General features: G+C 38.6%; 8 protein-coding genes across 8 annotated transcripts; 3 read left to right on the plus strand and 5 right to left on the minus strand.

Moving 5' to 3' along the window:
- Nucleotides 1–159: 159 nt before the first annotated feature.
- On the minus strand, nucleotides 160–2,640 carry BRETT_001347 (uncharacterized protein; the record flags this gene model as incomplete). The annotated part of the gene is made up of 1 exon (XM_041279901.1): nucleotides 160–2,640. One exon carries the CDS (start codon nucleotides 2,638–2,640, stop codon nucleotides 160–162), a length of 2,481 nt encoding a protein of 826 aa, XP_041138115.1.
- A 404-nt stretch (nucleotides 2,641–3,044) lies between these two features.
- On the minus strand, nucleotides 3,045–4,088 carry BRETT_001348 (uncharacterized protein; the record flags this gene model as incomplete). Its single annotated transcript, XM_041279902.1, has 1 exon — nucleotides 3,045–4,088. One exon carries the CDS (start codon nucleotides 4,086–4,088, stop codon nucleotides 3,045–3,047), a length of 1,044 nt encoding a protein of 347 aa, XP_041138116.1.
- Nucleotides 4,089–7,218: 3,130 nt separating this feature from the next.
- On the minus strand, nucleotides 7,219–8,043 carry BRETT_001349 (uncharacterized protein; the record flags this gene model as incomplete). The annotated part of the gene is made up of 1 exon (XM_041279903.1): nucleotides 7,219–8,043. One exon carries the CDS (start codon nucleotides 8,041–8,043, stop codon nucleotides 7,219–7,221), a length of 825 nt encoding a protein of 274 aa, XP_041138117.1.
- A 587-nt stretch (nucleotides 8,044–8,630) lies between these two features.
- EMG1 (18S rRNA pseudouridine methyltransferase) lies at nucleotides 8,631–9,452 on the minus strand (the record flags this gene model as incomplete). Its single annotated transcript, XM_041279904.1, has 1 exon — nucleotides 8,631–9,452. The coding sequence occupies one exon, from the start codon at nucleotides 9,450–9,452 to the stop codon at nucleotides 8,631–8,633; it is 822 nt and encodes a 273-aa protein (XP_041138118.1).
- A 657-nt stretch (nucleotides 9,453–10,109) lies between these two features.
- BRETT_001351 (uncharacterized protein) lies at nucleotides 10,110–12,629 on the plus strand (the record flags this gene model as incomplete). The annotated part of the gene is made up of 1 exon (XM_041279905.1): nucleotides 10,110–12,629. The coding sequence occupies one exon, from the start codon at nucleotides 10,110–10,112 to the stop codon at nucleotides 12,627–12,629; it is 2,520 nt and encodes an 839-aa protein (XP_041138119.1).
- A 336-nt stretch (nucleotides 12,630–12,965) lies between these two features.
- RPL37A (60S ribosomal protein L37A) lies at nucleotides 12,966–13,628 on the minus strand (the record flags this gene model as incomplete). Its single annotated transcript, XM_041279906.1, has 2 exons — nucleotides 12,966–13,207; nucleotides 13,589–13,628. The coding sequence occupies 2 exons, from the start codon at nucleotides 13,626–13,628 to the stop codon at nucleotides 12,966–12,968; spliced, it is 282 nt and encodes a 93-aa protein (XP_041138120.1).
- A 765-nt stretch (nucleotides 13,629–14,393) lies between these two features.
- On the plus strand, nucleotides 14,394–16,157 carry BRETT_001353 (uncharacterized protein; the record flags this gene model as incomplete). Its single annotated transcript, XM_041279907.1, has 1 exon — nucleotides 14,394–16,157. One exon carries the CDS (start codon nucleotides 14,394–14,396, stop codon nucleotides 16,155–16,157), a length of 1,764 nt encoding a protein of 587 aa, XP_041138121.1.
- Nucleotides 16,158–17,680: 1,523 nt separating this feature from the next.
- SAM1 (methionine adenosyltransferase sam1) lies at nucleotides 17,681–18,841 on the plus strand (the record flags this gene model as incomplete). Its single annotated transcript, XM_041279908.1, has 1 exon — nucleotides 17,681–18,841. One exon carries the CDS (start codon nucleotides 17,681–17,683, stop codon nucleotides 18,839–18,841), a length of 1,161 nt encoding a protein of 386 aa, XP_041138122.1.
- Nucleotides 18,842–19,406: the final 565 nt, after the last annotated feature.

The following is a 19,406-nucleotide window of genomic DNA, read 5'->3' on the forward strand; positions in this document are numbered from 1 at the left end:
TGTACAATTACTTGGCACTTCTAGATCCAGATTACTATCATCTTTGGTGGTGTCTGTTTTGAGTATGCATGTAGTGATGTTGGTTTCGGTGTTTCTGTGTAATAATGCCGTTCTTTGTGTGATAATTATATAAAAACGTGTATATTGCGATTATATGCATCATGGATCCCACCTCCAAGCACTTGGAGTGCCGGGATCCGAAAATGAGTCCGTGTACACACTTGACGGATCGATATCTGTCCAATCAGTGTTGTCTCTTCCTAATGTTTCCTGAAACTCAGGCTCGTATTCAGTTCTTTCACTTTTACCAACAGATCTTAGCTGGTTTTCCTTCTTTTCCTTATTTCCATAAAGTATATTTGCTAGCGCCTTATTGATGACACCGCCACCTTGGAAGAATACCCTTCTTGATGAGTTGGTTCTCCGGCCGAATTTCTGCTTGATAATGTATGGTTTACTTTGGTATTGCTTCTTTTGTTCACTCCGGTCGCATTCAAATGGATTCTCCCAGTATGCGTTTTCATTGTAGTTAAAGCTCTTCTTTCTCACAAGCTTTCCTTCAGAGTTTGAATTGTCTATTTCAGCTTTATCTTTCGATGGACTCAAAGTGGCCGAACTGGAAACACTGTTCATGTCAGCAGATTTTGAATCCACCTGTCCGAAGGTCGAATTTTCCTTCATTTGGTATTCATTCTCATACATTTCATTCCCCTCGTCTGATTTTGATCTCCGGTATTTTGTCACACTAAGAATTACCACACCAAAAAAGATTATTACCAGCCATAGACCTATAAGCCCCAAAGATATGTATAGCTCTATCCTTAAGCTTTTCCGGTAATCCTGTAAAATTGTTTTTATTGCCTTGGCCACCTTATTCTCGACCGATGACAATTCCTCCTTTATACCGTTTTGGTTTGTTTGATTTCCGTCATTGTTCCATACCTGCTCTATATATTTGTCTGGATCAATAGTCTCAAAGCTGACCTGAGAATTCTTATTCACCCAAGTCATTGCCTTTGTTATCTGTTGAAGTTTCCTAGTTAGTATGCAACCGACAACACCTTGAATTGGTTCGTACATGATTGTCCCCCCAAATATGTCATCAAGCTTGGTATTCATTTCACTTATGAAAGTTGTTACTGTGTTATTCACGCTCGAGGTTACATTGTGCACCCAGCCAAGGGTGCTATTGTTGATTTCATCCTGATAATCCAAAATGTAACTGTTTGTATGGTTGCACCAATCAGACACGGAGTCATTGATGGAAGCGGAGACACTTTTGCTCACCTTCTTCACTAAAGACTTTACGTTATTTGTCTTAATGTGTGCTAAGAAGTCCAATATTATGCTTTGAAAGCCAAAGGAAAGGAGTCCCAATATCCCAAGCAAAAGTATTGGAAGTGAATACGAAGAACTGCAATAATTTATTAGCCAACGCAATCGTGCTATCTTTGTAGCCGTTTTTGAACTTTGCAAATCCTTTTTCCTGAAGAAAAGCCATATTAAACCATTTGATATTATGGTTGCATTTCTGTTCTGAAAAGCGTCTAGGATGGCTATATTGTGTCTTTTTTCAAAGAAAGGATTCAACTTCTCAATTTCATCCTTGTTATCATACTGCAATTCTGCGGCTGCTTCAAGTATATGCTTCCATCCTCTGTATTCAATCCAACTTTGGTATATCATAAAGACCAGCATGGCAACTATTAGTATAATCATCAAGATCAACGATGTCTTATACACAACTTTAGCAGCTCGATCATAAAACTCGTCAATCTCTTTTGAACTGTTGCAAAAGGTAAGATTTTTTACGGGAGGAATATAAAGCTCGTCTGCACTGAATGTTTTGTTTGCTTTCTGGCTCACCTGCTTTTGAATCATTTCAAAAGGTGTGCTAATGAGAGAATTTGTTTTGTTTTTGACGTCGTCGAAGTCAAGTGTTTTGTTCTTTAAACTCTCTAGTTTCGTATTAATACTTCCAGATATATGCCAGCTTCTTAACGATGATATCGTCAAATTTACTTGTCCAATCTCATCAGTCAAATCATCTCCTGAGTCATCGGAACCGAATAGATCTTTCACTGCATCAACTGCATCATCTATGGTTGATATTATTTTGTTAGCGATTGTTGAAATATCACCTAGTCCATCATCTAGATCATTTGCAAACGATATAACCGTCTCGTTTGCAACATCTATTATGCTTTCTGTTGCATTTAAAGCTGTATCAACTGTTGTGTCTACAGCAGCTGTTAGCAAGCATAAATAGGTTCCTATGCTCAAATTGATCGTAAAGAGTATCATATTTTTAGATGCTGTCAAAGCTAAATTCAAGGCACTGATCATTTGCTTGTGGGCCTCTTTCATTGAATTGGCAATTAGTACATTTGTGTACTTTGAGATGTAGTGGGGTACACTTGCAATATATGAAGTGTATTTTTCTGCTGCCTGACATGCTGAGTATGTCTGCTCCCGTGATTCAGAAAGTGAATGATCCAATGATATTTTGAAAATAAGAAGCTTCAGTACAAGTAATAGTAAAAATATTGTGTAGTAGTTGAACCATATTTGTGAAAGTCGCTCTTTTAAGTTTAAGTAAGGCCGTCCGCAGCGGTTTAATGTTTTGCAAGTCTTGAACATTGCAGATCAAGTATTCGGGGCAAGTAGTGATGAGAAAGCTATGAGGAGTTGACAAGATTATCTTAGAAGAATGTTCTACATAGTATACTATCATTCTTTTGTGGATAGGATTCTGAAAGTACTAAAATTAAGGGATATCATGCTATTAAAAAGATATCTGAACTGTTACATGTCTGAAACACTGCAGTTTAAAAGATAAGACATTGAGCTGTCCATGCATACCGATTAAGCGCGAAAAAAAATAAAAAATAAAAAAAAAGGATTTTACACTGTACGAAGTTTGTTTCAGGATAGCTACCACAATAAATTATCTGTCAATTCTATTTAAAGGTCGTAAAAAAAAGTGAAATGTGTAGTATAATCTAATCATGCTTCAAGCTCATAGTGACCGCTTCATCATCCCTTTACAGACCCTTCTTGCCTGTCTTTCCCCATCTATAAATATTCCAGCCAAGAGAAAGATCAGCCGCATTATATAATTCCTTACATTCGTCTCCCTTAGCAGCACCAGCACCAACAACCATTGGGAGAAAGTGCTCATTTGTAGGATGACTTAATCTGTAAAGAGTTCTCCATCCTTCCTTATTTGGAAGCTGCTTCAACTGAGAAAGAATCTCACTACTTGGACCTGTAAGAATTTTGGTAATCAACGAATTGAAAGGGCTGACATAATCTAAAGCGGGCTTCCCACTCTGTATAGCCCTACCTATATCCCGAAGGCTGTGCACGGACATTCCAGAAAGTATTATACAGCCGTTTAAATCACGGTATTTGTTTAAAACCTGGCCCAACTTGTAATGGATCTCGATATCATCGGTTCCGGCCAATGAAACTTGAATAACTGGGCATTCGACATCCAACTCTTTCGTATCCTCAACCTGGGTGTTACCAAATGCAACTCTTAGCGGAACCCAGCATCCATGATCAATGCCTCTTTCTCTAGTTTCTGCCTCAAAGAAATTGGATTCAGAGAAAGTCTTGGCAATGTCCTTGGCAATTGCCCTGTTTGCCAATGTGTGAAACTGATTTCTGTAATGCACGGCTGGGAAATTGTAAAAATCGTAGATTAAAGTATTCTCATCCGGGGTAATTCGGTGAGATGTCGTGCCACTCTCCATAAAGCGGTTTTCTTTTGGTCCTGGGATGGCGATCTCCACTTTATTTGGGAAGTCCGACTGCCAGTGAGCCGAAACGCAAATAATGAAATCTGGCTTTAAGGTATTTTTGATGTACTTTCCAACCTCTCTGGTTTTATTCCATGCACCTAAATTCGATCCATATTTGTCGTTTTTGTCAGCAAAGGTGGGACCTCCATGCGAGAAAAAAAACATTGGAAGAGGTCCATTTGGAGACTTCCGAAATTGGAATTTATCTATTGAGTATGACATTGGGTTGTAATATTTGGCTGTTTGCTTAACTTTCGACGTGAGCTTGTAAATATATGACATAAGCAACACGCTAATACTTAGTATGATTATCCTATTAAGAAAACGCATGAATATCTGAAAAGAAAATGGGCAGTTTTGAGGCTTTTATATGCCCCCTGATTTATAATTAATAAATAAAACTTCATCAGGGATGCTTCTAGCATGTCCTATTTATGCCTGTCAAGTATGACAAAGGTATATCCTCGGATTTGATTTGACGATGCCGCCGCAGTTGTGCTGAGTAAGAAATTAAAAATATTACTCAGCAACAATCGAAAGAAGAAAAAAAAGTGTGTAATCTGTCACGTGATATGATTTAAGTGAGATTTGAACGCTTACTAGAGATAAGAAGCGGGTAGGATTTCTCACAGAGTAATTATATTTATGTAATGCTTGTATATTGAATTTGTTGTATGCCTTCAAAGAGACAAAGTTTATAAAATAAATAAATAGAGTTGGATTGCAAGAGGGAAGGAATTTGTAAGAAAACACTTAAAAATAAAGGTTTAAAATGATGAAATATCGTCTCCCACTCCAGAACAATCATCACATTTCTCATCACACATAACTCGTAACTCATAGTTGCATTCGTATATTCTAAATCTGATGAATATATCAAACAATTGCAACTCACTAAATTTCTAAAACAGCAATCTATTCATTTTTTAGGTGTAGGTTTGCCTAAGCCTGCTTTAGGTGGATACTTTTTATCTTCATCATCGAAGACATGCTCACATGTGCACCAGTCAGATTTTTGGTGTGTTTCCATCACTTTGGCAACATGTTCTCCACATCCAGTCCAGGAGATCTTTTGACAAAATGGGCAAATAGCAGTTTGGCACATAGTATAGTATTATAATTCAAAGTATTTGTATATGTACTTAATTCAAATTGCTTGAAGTTGTTGGTATCAGTGAAAAAGTTAGCGCCAGCATATGATCATTTTGGCAGAGTTTGCAGCTTTAAGGTCCTATTTATACTTTTTCAATTAGAGAAGGAAAAATTAATATTGTCAATCTGGGCGGCTCCGTTTCTCCCCGCAAATTCATTTGTTTGTTTTGTCACGTAAATGCCCATTTGTGCCGGACAACTGTTTTGTGGGGTGCGGAATCAACTTTGATTCAATTTTTCAACCAATCAAACCCGATTTACCCCATAGATAAATTTTAGATATGCATTACTTCCCATTTTTGATCATTATTATGCATATTACCCCGGCGATTTTTTTTGAATCTCGCGCTTTCTGTCAAATTCTCACTTGCTTTTCTTTGCTTTCTTCTCTTGCCTATCAATTTTAGCGCCATAAACAAGAAATCACTGACAACACATAGAGTTCACAAAAGTCATTCGAATTGAGAATTAAAGTTAACGAGTGATGTTCCAAAATACTGATTTCCCTTTTTCTTTTTCAAAGTTCTCCCTCCTGGCACAAACAAAAAGGTCAGTGTGAAAATTTAGATGTGCATATATATTTAAAAGATTTTCGATGCTCCATGTAGTTTTGATGTATGTAAATGTAAGTGTGGAAGCTGATATCGGAGAATCCCAGTTAAATGAAAGTCCTTTAATAAAACCAAAAATCACTCTAACTGAAAAAAGAAGGATTTTCAAATGCTTTTTGAAGGCAACAAAACAAATCCCGGGTTTGATTAATCAGATTAATTGGCATTCGGAGATAGCAAAAATGTATTTGGATATTGACTGGTCCCCATTTAATAAAACTGTAATAAATTTAAATTCATCTACTCCAGTTTACAAATCGAATGATCTCAATCTTAAAATGCCATTAATACATTTTATGTATCTTATCTCGTTAAACCAATGTATGCATTTTTACCTGTGTGATCCTGTTACATTTAGTAATATTTTTAGTGAATTCATGTCGTCGCATGTCTCTTCAGATACCGATTGGTGCCATTACTCGTACTAAAAATCTGAAAGCTGTTGCAAGCATCTTGCTTAGCCATACTTGCCTACTTCTTCTAAATGTATCATTTTCCTTTTTGCACTTTACTTTACTTCCAAACTCTCTAATTAGATATACAGTATTCAACAAACAAATTGATTGAGAAATATTTTACCTTGCACTTGTTTTGTGAGCATTTTATGTATGATATATGCAAGGATAAAACTATAAAACAGAGAACATTAAGAGAGCTTAGTATTTTCAATTTGATGCTTATCATGTAAAAAGTTATTGGAATAGAAATTATACATTTAAATTTATTATCATACGACAGAGATCATGTGAACTCTCTAAAGAACCACGGGAAACTTTATCCCTTAAAGAATTTTAAAGTTGGACAGCCCTATTATCTGCAATAAGAGGTACGCATGTCTCATGACCTCAGAAAGCATTATGAAACTTTTGATCGAGGTCATCTTTGGATGATTGATAAAATGTTGTAAAATGTTACAGGCTATAGATGTTGCTTTAATCTTCTTGAAGTCGTATCTACAAGATATGCACAGTATCAATATCTCATGTGAGTGTTCTTAGAATGTAATAGTACAGACCACATTTTAGTTGAAAATTATGCTTCTCTGGAACCTCTGAATGAAATTAACGAAATATTACTAGACAAGTCCTGTTGTAAAAGGCAGTAATGAGTTGCCTATTTATTGGACTGCATAGCATAATGCTTATAAAGTGATAATTTTGTGCTTTTAATGTATATGTAGTACTCTTGATAGATTTAAATTTGCCAAGAATACATTTTATCTGGAGAGATATTTACAGTATGGTAATCTTACGAAGCATTTTTGAGCTTAAAGAGGAAAATATTGTATCGCAAATTTCAAATAGCTAGAAAATATAGGCTTTATACACCATAGTTTAACCTAATTGAGCAAAATAGGATGAACTTGTGCATAGTTCATTGATTACTATTCTGACCTGTAGACATAAATGCTGCTGTGATTACATAAAAGATTGAGTTTGTCACCCATATCTGCGAACAAAAGATATCCATCTATCAACATACGCCACTAAGTTTAAAACATGTTTTCGTGCGTGTTTGCATGCGTGTTTTAATTAGACCAGATTATATAAAGGAGTTGGATAAAAAAATTTCAGACAGTGTATAGAGGATTTCGCTCCATTTCCAAGCGCCGTGATTCCCAATTTGGTAATACCTCGATTTCTTTGTATTTATACCTTTTCAACAATAAGATCGGCATCATTGTTAGAATCCACCACCAAAGTTAAATTTGGGATTTGAGATTTTTCATTCTTTTCAGCTGTAGTTTCTTCAGCAGTTTCCTTTTCTTGGTTTTCCACATTTTCCTCCTCTTTAGGTGCAAGCTTAGTCGGACCAACCGTTTCAGTGATATCACCAACACCCCAGAATGTCATCATACAAACGAAACCAGTTGCAAGAGCCGGAACAACATCTGTCTTACTTTCATCAATAATCATCTCATAGTCAAATTTCCACTGTCTCATCAACCTAACCTTGGCGACTCTTTCTCTCACTTCTTCATCTGCTCCTCCAGGATTAATGAATCTTTCCAAGTATTTTGTACCTCTAGTCCAAGCGTATTTGACACCATCATCCAAGTAGAAAGTTCTCAGCCTTCCCACAGTGAGCCCCGACTCTGAGTTAATTTTACGATGCTGCATTCCAACACCTCTACCATGGAAATCAACCGCTGTTAAGAAAAATCCTGCTCTGATAGTAGCAACTTCTTGTCTGTTTGGATACCGGAATAAACTCCAAACTGGGCTCAAGGAAGATTCACGCTCGATGGTAAAAGCTTTGTTTCCATCCTGATCAAAGACGTTGACCAAAGTCTGTTTTTTGCCGTTGTCTCTCCTGATGTAAAGTGCTGTTGTTGGATGGTCAAGAGGGATAAAGCTGGCCTCAGAAGTGTGAAAGTCAATAATTGGCTTAAGGTAGGCATGCTGGATGAAATATGTTGCAAGGGTGATGAGAGAGCTCTGAACACGAACTGCTGGTGCTTCGAAGATTGGCATTCTTATATGGAGTTTCAGAAACTGATTAAGTAGGTGTTAGATATGTTTGTGTTTGAAGAAAAAAATAAAGAGAGAAAAGTTTGAACAGCTGAGATTTTTTAAAAATTTAGGGATTCTCGCTTTATATAATTATTGGGAACTGGGCTAAGCGCCAAATCATCAACAACACAGCAAATTTAGGTAATGTGATATATTTTTACTCTTGACAAAGATTAGAAAGCTCTTGTTTACTACCGGGTAAAAATACCAAATAAAATTCTTATTGCTTTATGGTCCCCCTGTATAAAAGTATCCCGGACAAAAATGTTCTCGGACAAACATCCATTTTTTGTAAATTCACTTCGGAGTAACATATTTTCAACAGCATCAGCCGACAGCCATCACATTAAACAGACCGTTGCTTTATCCAACATAATTCTCATGCAAACGAACAAGAAACATGATGGTACAAAGAGCACAACATAAAAATACGTCGCGACACGACATAACACAGCGGTAATCGGAAAGTATTTCGATAAGCAAATCTAATATTAAGTGACACTACCTGTACGTAAACCAGTGCCAATATATATCATATATAAACCTTTTCATAAAATTCCCCAAGCGTCCTCTGCACCGTGGCAAATACGGCTGCAGGCCACAGAAGCAGAAAGTGGATATTCAGAAACAGCAATTTTCTCATCAACAAATTCGTCGGCAAAAGTATCCTTACCTCTTGCCATAGCACCAATAAACACACACAGACTCTCATCATCAGCCAGAGTATCAACATAGTCCTTCACTGGCTGCACCTTTGCATCGAAAGATAAGGTAACCTTGCGGCATTTTGTAGGCAAGTAGTCTGTTATTGGATTTTTGATAACTCTTAAAAGTTTCTCCTGGGAGTTGACAGATCTAATGGATAATCTGTGTAAAAGCTGGACCATTAAACCAGAGAACCGCTTGAATGTTCTAGGAATACGAACACATGGATTCACCTCTATGAGAACACCTTTGGATGTGTGAATATACACCTGCAACTTACCAGCTTTGTTGACAGGAGAATCAAGTAATGTCAAGAGACATTGATGGGTGATATCAGGTCGAGCTTCCGAGATATCTCTTCCCATTTTTCGAAGCAACCCCTGGTGATCATCGCAGTTGAGAAGAGCGTACTTTTCCGATCCAGGACCTCCTCCAGTACTGATCTTGTGGGTTTCCAAAGATGCTTGTGAAAGAACTACTATGAGTCTTTTCGTATTTTTATCCTTAGAAGTCAATGGTTTTGGCTGCACCGGCACCAGTGATGCTTCTGGAACCTTATTATGGTTTCTGCCATTCTTGTTATTATTGATTTTTGATGTGGTTGGTTTTTTGCCATTGAACCGCTTAGCATTAATAGCATCTCTCTGCTTGGAATCGAGAACCATGCTTAATATTAGACAAAGCGTACTGCTATCACTGCTCGAAAATAGACCAAAAGACTCCCCGGAAAGAAACAAACAACCAGAGTGCAAATTTATGAACGCTATCCAATAATAGTTTGATTCGGCTGCAAATTAATACTCGACTATGCTGGATGACTGGAGATCGATCAGAGGTGGAAATTGTATGCTGAGAAAGTCCAGCGTGAAAAATTTAATGTGAGTATCGCTGAATTTTTTTTTAATCTGGAGACATCTTGAACAATAAGAATAAAACAGGAAATTCGTGCCCTTACCGATAGCTATACGATTTACTTGACGATAGGTCCGCTCTTGGTAATGGAACAAGATATTTTGGCACTTATTAATGAATATTTTAAGGATTAGCGATAAACAGCACAGGCAATTTCATGGGAAGTTACATTTCTGGGATTTTGCCCTGATGATAATGACTCAAACTTGTCTCATCACAAATTAGATCGTTTAGCATCCGTACACCGCTCAATTTAATCACGCATACATTCTGCAGAGAAGATATGCCGTTTGATATCTCAAGATGGTTGATGAACCATATATTTGGAGTAGTGCGTTTATTCTTGACATACGTTTTATTTTTTTGGTCAGACCAGGTTTTGGCATCACAAACGTACCCTGGCCAATAGGATGACGCGACCAGAGGGAACAAATACAAGTGAAGGTGAAGATATGGAGGATGATTGGTTTGATGACTCAGATGTGGACTTTGACGAAGTTTTTTCGACAGCAGCTGAGGCCAAAAAGGTGCAAACAGAGTCTAAGACAACATCGCAATATAGTGAAGGAGATAAAGAAGACGGGGGACGAACTATAATCGAAGATGCGACTGTGTCTCCTGTCTCTAGGAGAGAAATCGATAATGCCGGCAAAGTACTTGAAGGGAGCAATGATAACATCAACAAGGGCACTAAACCAGATGAAAATGAAAATTCTGCTGACGGAAACGAGGATATACTGACATTGAAGGGGGAGAACTCGATTTTGCGGGCAAAACTTGAGCAGATTACTAAAAAACAGGAAGAAGAGCAGAAACAGTTGACAGATCGATTGAGAGCTAGAATGAAAGAGAAAGAGTCCAAAATCGAAGCCCTTAATGATAATATCGTGAAGATAAAAGAGGAAAATGAGTTTCTCATGTCTGAGAATAAAACACTTACTGGAAAGTACATCATGGGGAAGAATAAAAGACGAAAATTTGGCAATCCAGGATCAGAGGCAGGCTTATCACAGTATAAAAGAGGTGTGACCAACTATACTTCGTCTGAAACGGCTACTCCATCCCAGAATAGGTACGAAATGTCCGAAAAAGCAGCTGGCGAAAGCCAGAATGTGCAGAAAGTGGCAATTTTAAACCAGGCAACTGTTTTCCAAGATGAAAAGATGCTCTTTATCGAGTCAATGGTAACAAACACAATTCCCGGAATGGAGAAAACCATCCTTGACTACCTTTCAAAAATTTCATCTAGCTTTGGATACTGCCATAAGGGATTCGAGGTGGGTAGACCAGGGGAAAGCATAAAGACTGCGATAATCAATTATTTGATTTCCTTTGAGAGCAGAAATAGAATCGACCTACTCATTTCGTCATTTGTGGAAATACTACTAGATTACATCATGTGCTCTTTAAACAAAGAAAACGGAAACAGCAAAGAAAGCCACACTGCTGGTGGGAAATCAATGCCTTGGTCTCAGGATGACAGAATGCTTCCTATTCCATATTTGTTGGCCTTGGTTTACTTCTCTTTGAACTATCGACCAAGGGCGGTCAGTAGTCAGTTAATAGGTGATGCAACAACAACTATATGTCGCATTCTTGACATGTACCCCCAGATATTGAAGCAGGAGACGTTCTACCTATTACCAGACGAAAAGGAGAAGTTTTCTGGTGGAAAAACGATGCATGCCAAGATTCTTGAACTTTTCACCGTTATATTTTCCATGGACATTCTCGAGTCACTTTCCAAACTGGCAGCATTTTCAGACGGGATGGAAGGACCAAAGGACACAATAATAGAAGGGGATTCTTCGCAAGTGCAGGGGGCATTATCACTTTTTTGGTCGATTACCCCCCAGGAACTTATTATATATTCATTGCTTTCTTCAAAGACACCAGCAATATTTGTTCATGATGCAGTTGAGATGCTCATAAGCTCAATAACCGAGGAGTCCTTTGGCTTTGAAAACGTGACCATAAAGGTAAGCCCATCAATTCATTCGAGAAGACTTTTAACTCCAGAAGAAACTACACAGCAGATCCTCTCGAATGCGATAATATTATTGGATCAAAGCGAGCTCGATCCGGAGATAAGTATTGCTGTTTGTGGCCTGAGCCGAACAATTGGCGATAACTCTTCAATAAAGCTTTTGGATATTTTGTCGCCGACTCAAGGATTGGCCCCAAACCCGGTTACACATTCTATGGAAACTTACGAGAAGATATTGGCACTTTCCAAGGATAGTCAAAATATAGCTGAAAGTACGCTACTTTTGCTAAAGGTGAAGCTGAAAATTTTACAGATGTTCGAGTTGTATCTCTCTTACGAGCACGAGGGAAGTATTAGGCCCGATATAGTTGTGAACCTAATCGTGGCATGCGTTTCCATACTTGGAAAACAGCAGGAATGCATTCTGAGAAGTCCAAGAGCTACAAACGTTGAATTAAGTAATCGTCTCATCGAGATAAATGTGAGGCTTATTCACTTCCTAGTGACCTCACCCGATTATGCGAAGACAATTCAGAAACTCCCGCAGCTCACTCTTAGGGAGATGGTGATTGCACTATTGCGGATTTCCGCGGACAGTTTGAAGGGTGCGTCAATTGACTTTGTAACAAAACTTCGGATGAAAGACAAGTTCAGGTTTCACATATTTAACGAGAACTTGGAAACAAAGCTAATGGATAGATTCGGAATTTTAGAGGATGTCGGAAATCGACAGGATGATGAATTCTATACAGAGAGAGCTCAAATAGAAGTTGGTGACAGTAATGGATTGGAATTGAACTACACGGATGAAACGATAGATCTTGCACGTGACATTCTTGGTCAGTGCCTCACATGCGATGAGGCCGATATGCTTCATTACAGCATCAATTATGTCTCAACCCCACCTGCTAGTGATGAAGATGAAGACATAGAAATGACCTGAGGCAGTTTACTACATAAAAGCATGCATATAGATATATAGGAAATTACGATGATTCATGTGATGAGCTATTATTAAAGGAGAAAATGAAAGGAAATAAAGCCAAAAGAAACAAAAAAAGCAAACAGCAAAAGTAGTAACTGAATCAAAATTGTGAACAGAAACTTACCCTGAGTTGCATGAGAGTTTCTTCCTCCCCATTCCATACCATTTTGCTTGAGAAAGACAAAACAAGAAAACTTCTTATTTCTTATCTATACACCGATACTTGCATGTAACGTAACAATTATTCTGTAGAAACACTATATTAAACAACCAATTATACTAAATATATCTCATTTAGTACTTAGACTGGAAGTGGTTCTTGAACTTTCTGGAGACGTACTTCAAATATGACATTCTACCAGTACCAGTAGTTCTTCTCCTCTTAGCCTTAGCAGCCCAGTTGTATCTTCTCATCTTAGAAGCTGGGTATCCACAAGAAGCACATGTCTTCTTTTGGATGTGGAAAGATCTCTTACCGCATCTCTTGCAGATGGTGTGAGACTTGGTCTGTTTTTTACCGAAAGATGGAGTTCCCTCTGTATTAAATAAGTGATGATGTTAGTACTTGTTCCGAAAATGCTTTATGTTGCTTATATCTTCTTTAAACGGTAGATCCAACACTTGATATAAATTTCTCATCGGTTATGTTTTCAAAAACAAAATTCACTGGAGCTGCTTCTTCATTATTTATCCGAAACACTTGGCATTCCAAAACTCCATAGTGATCATTACGCCTGGTCCAAATATATACACATCAAAATTGCGATATTTTGATGTAAAACCATTTCATAACTTGCTCATACCAATTTCTTGAACCATCTTTCCTCAAACGTACTCTGTGCCTATGACTCGAAAATTAATGTTTCACTCCTTTTCCGGTCATATTATATATCGATGAACATATTCAATCCATAAACTATCATTAAATGATGCAGACTTGTCAACGAGGCTGTCCATATTTTATACTTTAACTGATTCCAGTTGTACTTTTGCTTTGAATTTCGGTCAATCATTATCTTGCCCTATGCTGCCTGAATTATCTCTTTGGAAACCGTTTAAACAGAATATCCTGATCAAACCAACATATACATACTTCCCATTGTGAATGTGTGCTATAGCTATAATTTGTTGGTTAAAGGAAATCTTTTAAGCCTTCTGATAGTATAGTTCAAGTTTCTTAAAATTCACCTCTGTACCACTTTTGATTTTCACCATCATCCCTGTTGCTAAGAAAAAAAAATTACCAGCGAAAAAAAAAATAAAAATGAGAGCAAACGGTCTGAAAAATTTTGAAAGGCAAGAATGGAGTGGTGTAAGGTGTAGAGTAAATAAATACATATCACGTGATATAAAAAACGCCCTGGTCAAAAAAAATAAGAACGCGCTTTCCCCGTTTTTATTTTTTTTCCTAATCAGACTTTCGCGTTTGTAAATCTTATTCGTAAGTAAACACGGCGTGACTTTGGGAAAACAATATTGACCAAAGCGAATTCTAGGAGTACAAATTCTACAGTACATAATCTGACAAGTTAAAAAAAAACTTCTTTCGAGTCACGGGCTTTTAATACTCGAGTTGGGCCTTTTACAGAATTGCCTGATATACCAGTTTCTTTAAAAGAAGCTAAATATATTGCTTATACACTACCAGTTAAAGGCAGAATCAAAAGACAATACTAGTGGAACCGAAATATAAAGTGACCATATTAAAAAGACACAGGCAGAATGTCTACAAGTCAATTTCCACCATCTTCGCCAATTTTTGGCTCAGATAGCGAGGAAATACAAACAAAAGGATTGCTTATTTCTGCAAAAGCATCAGATGTTGACGCCATTAACGCGTCAAATGCAAATCTTGATTATCCTACACCTGCACCTTCTTCTTCAACAGGTTTCTTATCATCGGAACCCAACTTTAATGAGAATAAGGAGAATGTTCCTCCATCATCACCTTTGAAGGCAAAGCTACCTATCAAACGGAGCTTTAGTGTGAGAAACCCAATTCCAGTGATAAATAAGAGAGCTGAGCCACTAAGAGGTTTGTCAAAAGACACATTACCCTCAATTATTCCAAGAGAGTCACTAGAGCATCAAGTGGCACGCGTTTCAAAAGTGTTGAGGATCAACACTGCAAAAGATTCGAGTGTTACTGTGGGCAGATCGAGTAAGAAGTGCCAGTTTGGACTGAATCCACATAACAAGCTGATTTCTCGTGTTCATTGCACTGTTTCTTTCAATAAGACCAAGAGAACAGTCACTTTGAAATGTATGGGATGGAACGGGTTGAATGTGACAATTCCAAGCCGGGTTAATGTTCTGAAGAGTGGAATTTCCGACCATCTGTACGAAGTGGTTATGAAAACCGAATCTGCTGCTTCTAGCGATCAAAAGCAAGAAAAAGTGCTTGAAAAGGATAGAAGGGTGCTTTTTGAAGATCCAAGTTTTACAAACTTCTACATTTTGAAGGGTGAGTCGGTCGAGATGCCAATAACAAAGAATGTCGTGATTGATATAAGAGGAGAGATACTTTTGCTGGTGTTTAAAGAAGAAAATAGTGCAAAAGCAATCGAGAAACATACTCAAAGTTTTAGCAAATCAGTTTCTCCGCCAACTATTCCATTGGAAAAGAACTCAGAGGAAAAGAAGGATGTTGAGAAAGCTGCTAAAACAAATATTCAGCCAACTGAGGTGAAGAATGCCAAACCAACAGATATGAAGCATGCCAAGCCAATGAATGTGAATAACTTAAAGCCAGTGAAGGCTAAACAAGCAGATTTATTAGCAGAAGCGGAAAACATCAGAAAGACTGATGTGAAGAAGATCATAAAGTCGGTAATTAAGCCAATTGTTAAGCCACACACTAAACCAGTTGTAGCTGCCAAAACTATTAACAAGTCGGTTGCTAAACCAGCCACTATACATACATTCAAGTTGGCAGTTAAACCTTTGGCTAGACCTGTGACCCAGCAACCTGAAGCAACAACTGATTTGGCGGTTAAACAGGGAAAGATAGCTAAATGTAGCGCCTCAGATCACAAAAGAGTTAGAAAAGCATACATAAGAGAGGAAGAAGAAGAGGAGAAATACGAGTTTGAGCATATGAGCAAAGAACAGATACATGAGGTGTTGAACCAAATACCAGAACTTGAAGAAGTGTCGCATATAGTTGCAAACCATATTGCATATTCGAGACTGTTGCAAGTGCCGATCTCGCAACTTCTACACTTGAATCCAGTCAAAGAACGTGGAATAAACAGGCTGCAACTGCGCTGTATACTTGTTCATCATCTTGATTTCATAGGAATAATTCACAGACATGGAACAGATGCTGCCGGTCTTCCTTTAGATGAGGAATACTACTATATACCGGAAAAGGATGAGGATAAGTCACGTGTTACGCTTGTCGAAGAGCTGAAAGGTTCTGCCTCACATCTTAGAAGTTGTAGAAAGACGCATAAGCAGTATTTCTGGAAGAAGCCAAAGAAATGAGACAACCATACACCAAATATATGCGATTTGGCTGGAAGATGCAGGAGACACAACTCATGCTATCAGATGTGCGGACACAACTTGATCACGCAATATCACGTGACAAAGCAAATAATCCAGAGTGCCAGCGTGCGAATGAAGAAGGGAAAGTAACAGCAGTAAGTACTTCTTTTTATCTCGATTCGTGTTAGCGTTGCATTATCTGGCTTCAATCGCTATCTGTATGTTCATATCGGTTAATCTGACTATCTATCTACCTAGATATCTTTGCAGTTGATGCTTTCTTTGGCTTTTTGTTTTGGCAACACTATTTTATTTTTAGCTTTTTGTGTTCCAGTTTTTGTTATTATTTGTGCTTATATACCTTTGTATTTAAATTATATCGTGCTTTATTGGGCTTTTGTAAATAAGACTATCATATGCCTGTCGATATCACATGCTTGTATGTGCCGGCATAAATAAATTCAACAAAACGTGGTTCTTATTTTTTTCCATACCTCTTCATCCTACAAAAAATTTCGCTCACCTTTTTCTTCCCTGGATTAAATTAAACCACACTGTTTAATTAAAAATAGTTTTGGGACGTTCCCACGGGGTGGCTCTGCGGACGTTTAAATTTATCGCCCCCCCTGGGGGACCCGCGCAGGAAAAAGGCGGACCCGGTAGGCAACGCCTGATCCCAAGGCTGATGGCGGGCAGTTCCCGGTGAGCACTGTGGCGTTCTCCAGGGCAAAAAAGGCCCCAGCCGGCTCGTACCGCTCGGTTATGCAGTAGAGATTACCAATGTGAGAGCATAGTTTCGTATGTTTTGGCATTTAAGCACAACCTATTTGGGCTTCGCATTTGTTTGTCCAGCAAGGGCGGATTCGTCCAACAATATTTCAGCAAATTCATACTCTGTGATGTTAGGCAAAGATTGGCGAATAAATTATTGCTTTAAGAAAAATACAGGAGTGCTGAAATGGCCAAGATGCGTGCATGTGCACATTAAATACATTAGGAGGGTTAGACAAACAATTTAAGATTGGGAAGAAAGAGGCTGATTTGTTTGAATTGTATATTATAGTGGTACAAGAGCTTATTGGAAAATGTGCTACAATTCAGGAAATTATGGAGCGTGAGAAGTTCATGCTAATTGACTTGATCGTAATCCAACCGTTTTTCCCAGAAAGAGATATCTGTGTCTGCAATAATAAACAATGCGTAAGAAGCCTTTTTTTATTTTTTTTTTCTCTCTCTCTCTCTTTCCTAAGAGAATAAAGAAAAAATTTATTTTTCAAAATCTGCCTTGAATCTGAATTTGTATTTATTCGATTCCATTTCCCCCTGGCCGCCTCAACAAGTTAAAATTTTGACCCTTCAAGTTCACATCTCTTCTGTTTTTTCCTCCCTTTTTCTTTCTGTTTCTTCTTTTTTGTCCTCTTTCCCCATCCACCTTTCACCAACGCGTACTGAAAAGTGGCCTATTTAAGCAAGCTTTGTTTTGTGCTTACCATCCCATATAGATATCACACACCAACAAAATGTCTACCATTGACGACGATCATTTCCTTTTCACCTCCGAATCGGTTGGTGAGGGACACCCGGACAAGATCTGCGATCAGGTTTCAGACGCCATTTTGGATGCCTGCCTTGCAGAGGATCCATCATCGAAGGTTGCATGCGAAACTGCAGCAAAAACCGGTATGATCATGGTTTTCGGAGAGATTACCACCAAGGCCAAGCTTGACTTCCAGAAGGTTGTCAGAGACACGATCAAGAGGATTGGCTACGACAGCTCGGAGAAGGGTTTCGACTACAACACCTGTAACGTGCTTGTTGCCATTGAGCAGCAGTCACCAGATATTGCCCAGGGTTTGCACTTGGATGAGTCTCTTGAGGATTTGGGAGCCGGTGACCAGGGTATTATGTTCGGTTACGCCACCAACGAGACAAAGGAGAAGCTTCCTTTGACCATTTTGCTTGCCCACAAGTTGAACAAGGCCATGGCAGATGCCAGAAGATCTGGAGAGTTGCCTTGGTTGCGTCCTGACACCAAGACTCAGGTCACCATCGAGTACAAGCACGATGGCGGTGCCGTTATTCCCCTCAGAGTGCACACGGTGGTCATTTCCGCGCAGCACGCCCCGGAAATCTCCACGGAGGACATCAGAAAGCAGTTGAAGTCGCACATCATCGAAAAAGTGATACCTTCAAACATGTTGGACGACAAGACCATCTACCACATCCAGCCTTCCGGCCGTTTTGTGATCGGAGGCCCTCAGGGAGATGCCGGATTGACCGGCCGTAAGATTATTGTCGATACTTACGGAGGATGGGGTGCTCATGGAGGTGGTGCCTTTTCCGGTAAGGACTACTCGAAAGTGGACAGATCGGCAGCTTATGCCGGAAGATGGGTTGCAAAATCGTTGGTGCAGGCTGGTCTCTGCAAGAGATGCTTGGTCCAGCTTTCTTACGCCATCGGTGTTGCCCAGCCTTTGTCCATTTACGTTGACACCTACGGAACATCCAAGTACTCTTCGAAGCAACTTGTTGACATCGTCCGCAAGAACTTCGACTTGAGACCAGGTGCTTTGGTCAAGGCCCTCAACTTGGCCAGACCGATTTACCAGGAAACTGCCCGTTACGGACACTTCACCAACCAGTCTTTCCCATGGGAGCAGCCTAAGAAGCTTGAGCTCTGATTGCTCACTTTAGAATTCTTCTTTCTGCCCTCTTTTTTTGTTTTTCACCTTTCATCTTTTTTAAGCTTGCCGGCTGCAACACATACAGACAACATCAACTTCAAAAGGGAGGAAACACAAATCCTATGTACAGTTCGTTATCCCGTCCGAACACACATGCACATACTAGTTATAGTTGCCTTATCTATCTTATCACTTATTCTTAGAGTCCACGCTCAACTCGTTCACTCGCTAAATTCCAGCCTATTTTTATCTTTGTTTTTATCCACATTTATTTATCTGTCTGCTCTTGGTGCCATTTCGACACTCATAAAGCTTTTTGTGTTTCATTTCACCAATCTTCGCTTTATACGATCAATCTTTGCTTCTCCCCCTATGCTACCACATCTTGTCTTTATTTAGGCCACATTAATATATTTGGAGGGGCCATCAACTGTCCTTTCCTTCATCTCTATAAACACATATGTCTTGCTAAATGTAGTTGTATGATATATATATATATATATTTTTTTTTTCTCTCGATACAGCAGATCCTTTTTTTTTTTTTTTTTCTGTCTCTCTTCAA

This window comes from Brettanomyces bruxellensis, chromosome 8, assembly GCF_011074885.1.
Source record: "Brettanomyces bruxellensis chromosome 8, complete sequence".
Classification (NCBI taxonomy): Eukaryota; Fungi; Ascomycota; class Pichiomycetes; order Pichiales; family Pichiaceae; genus Brettanomyces; species Brettanomyces bruxellensis.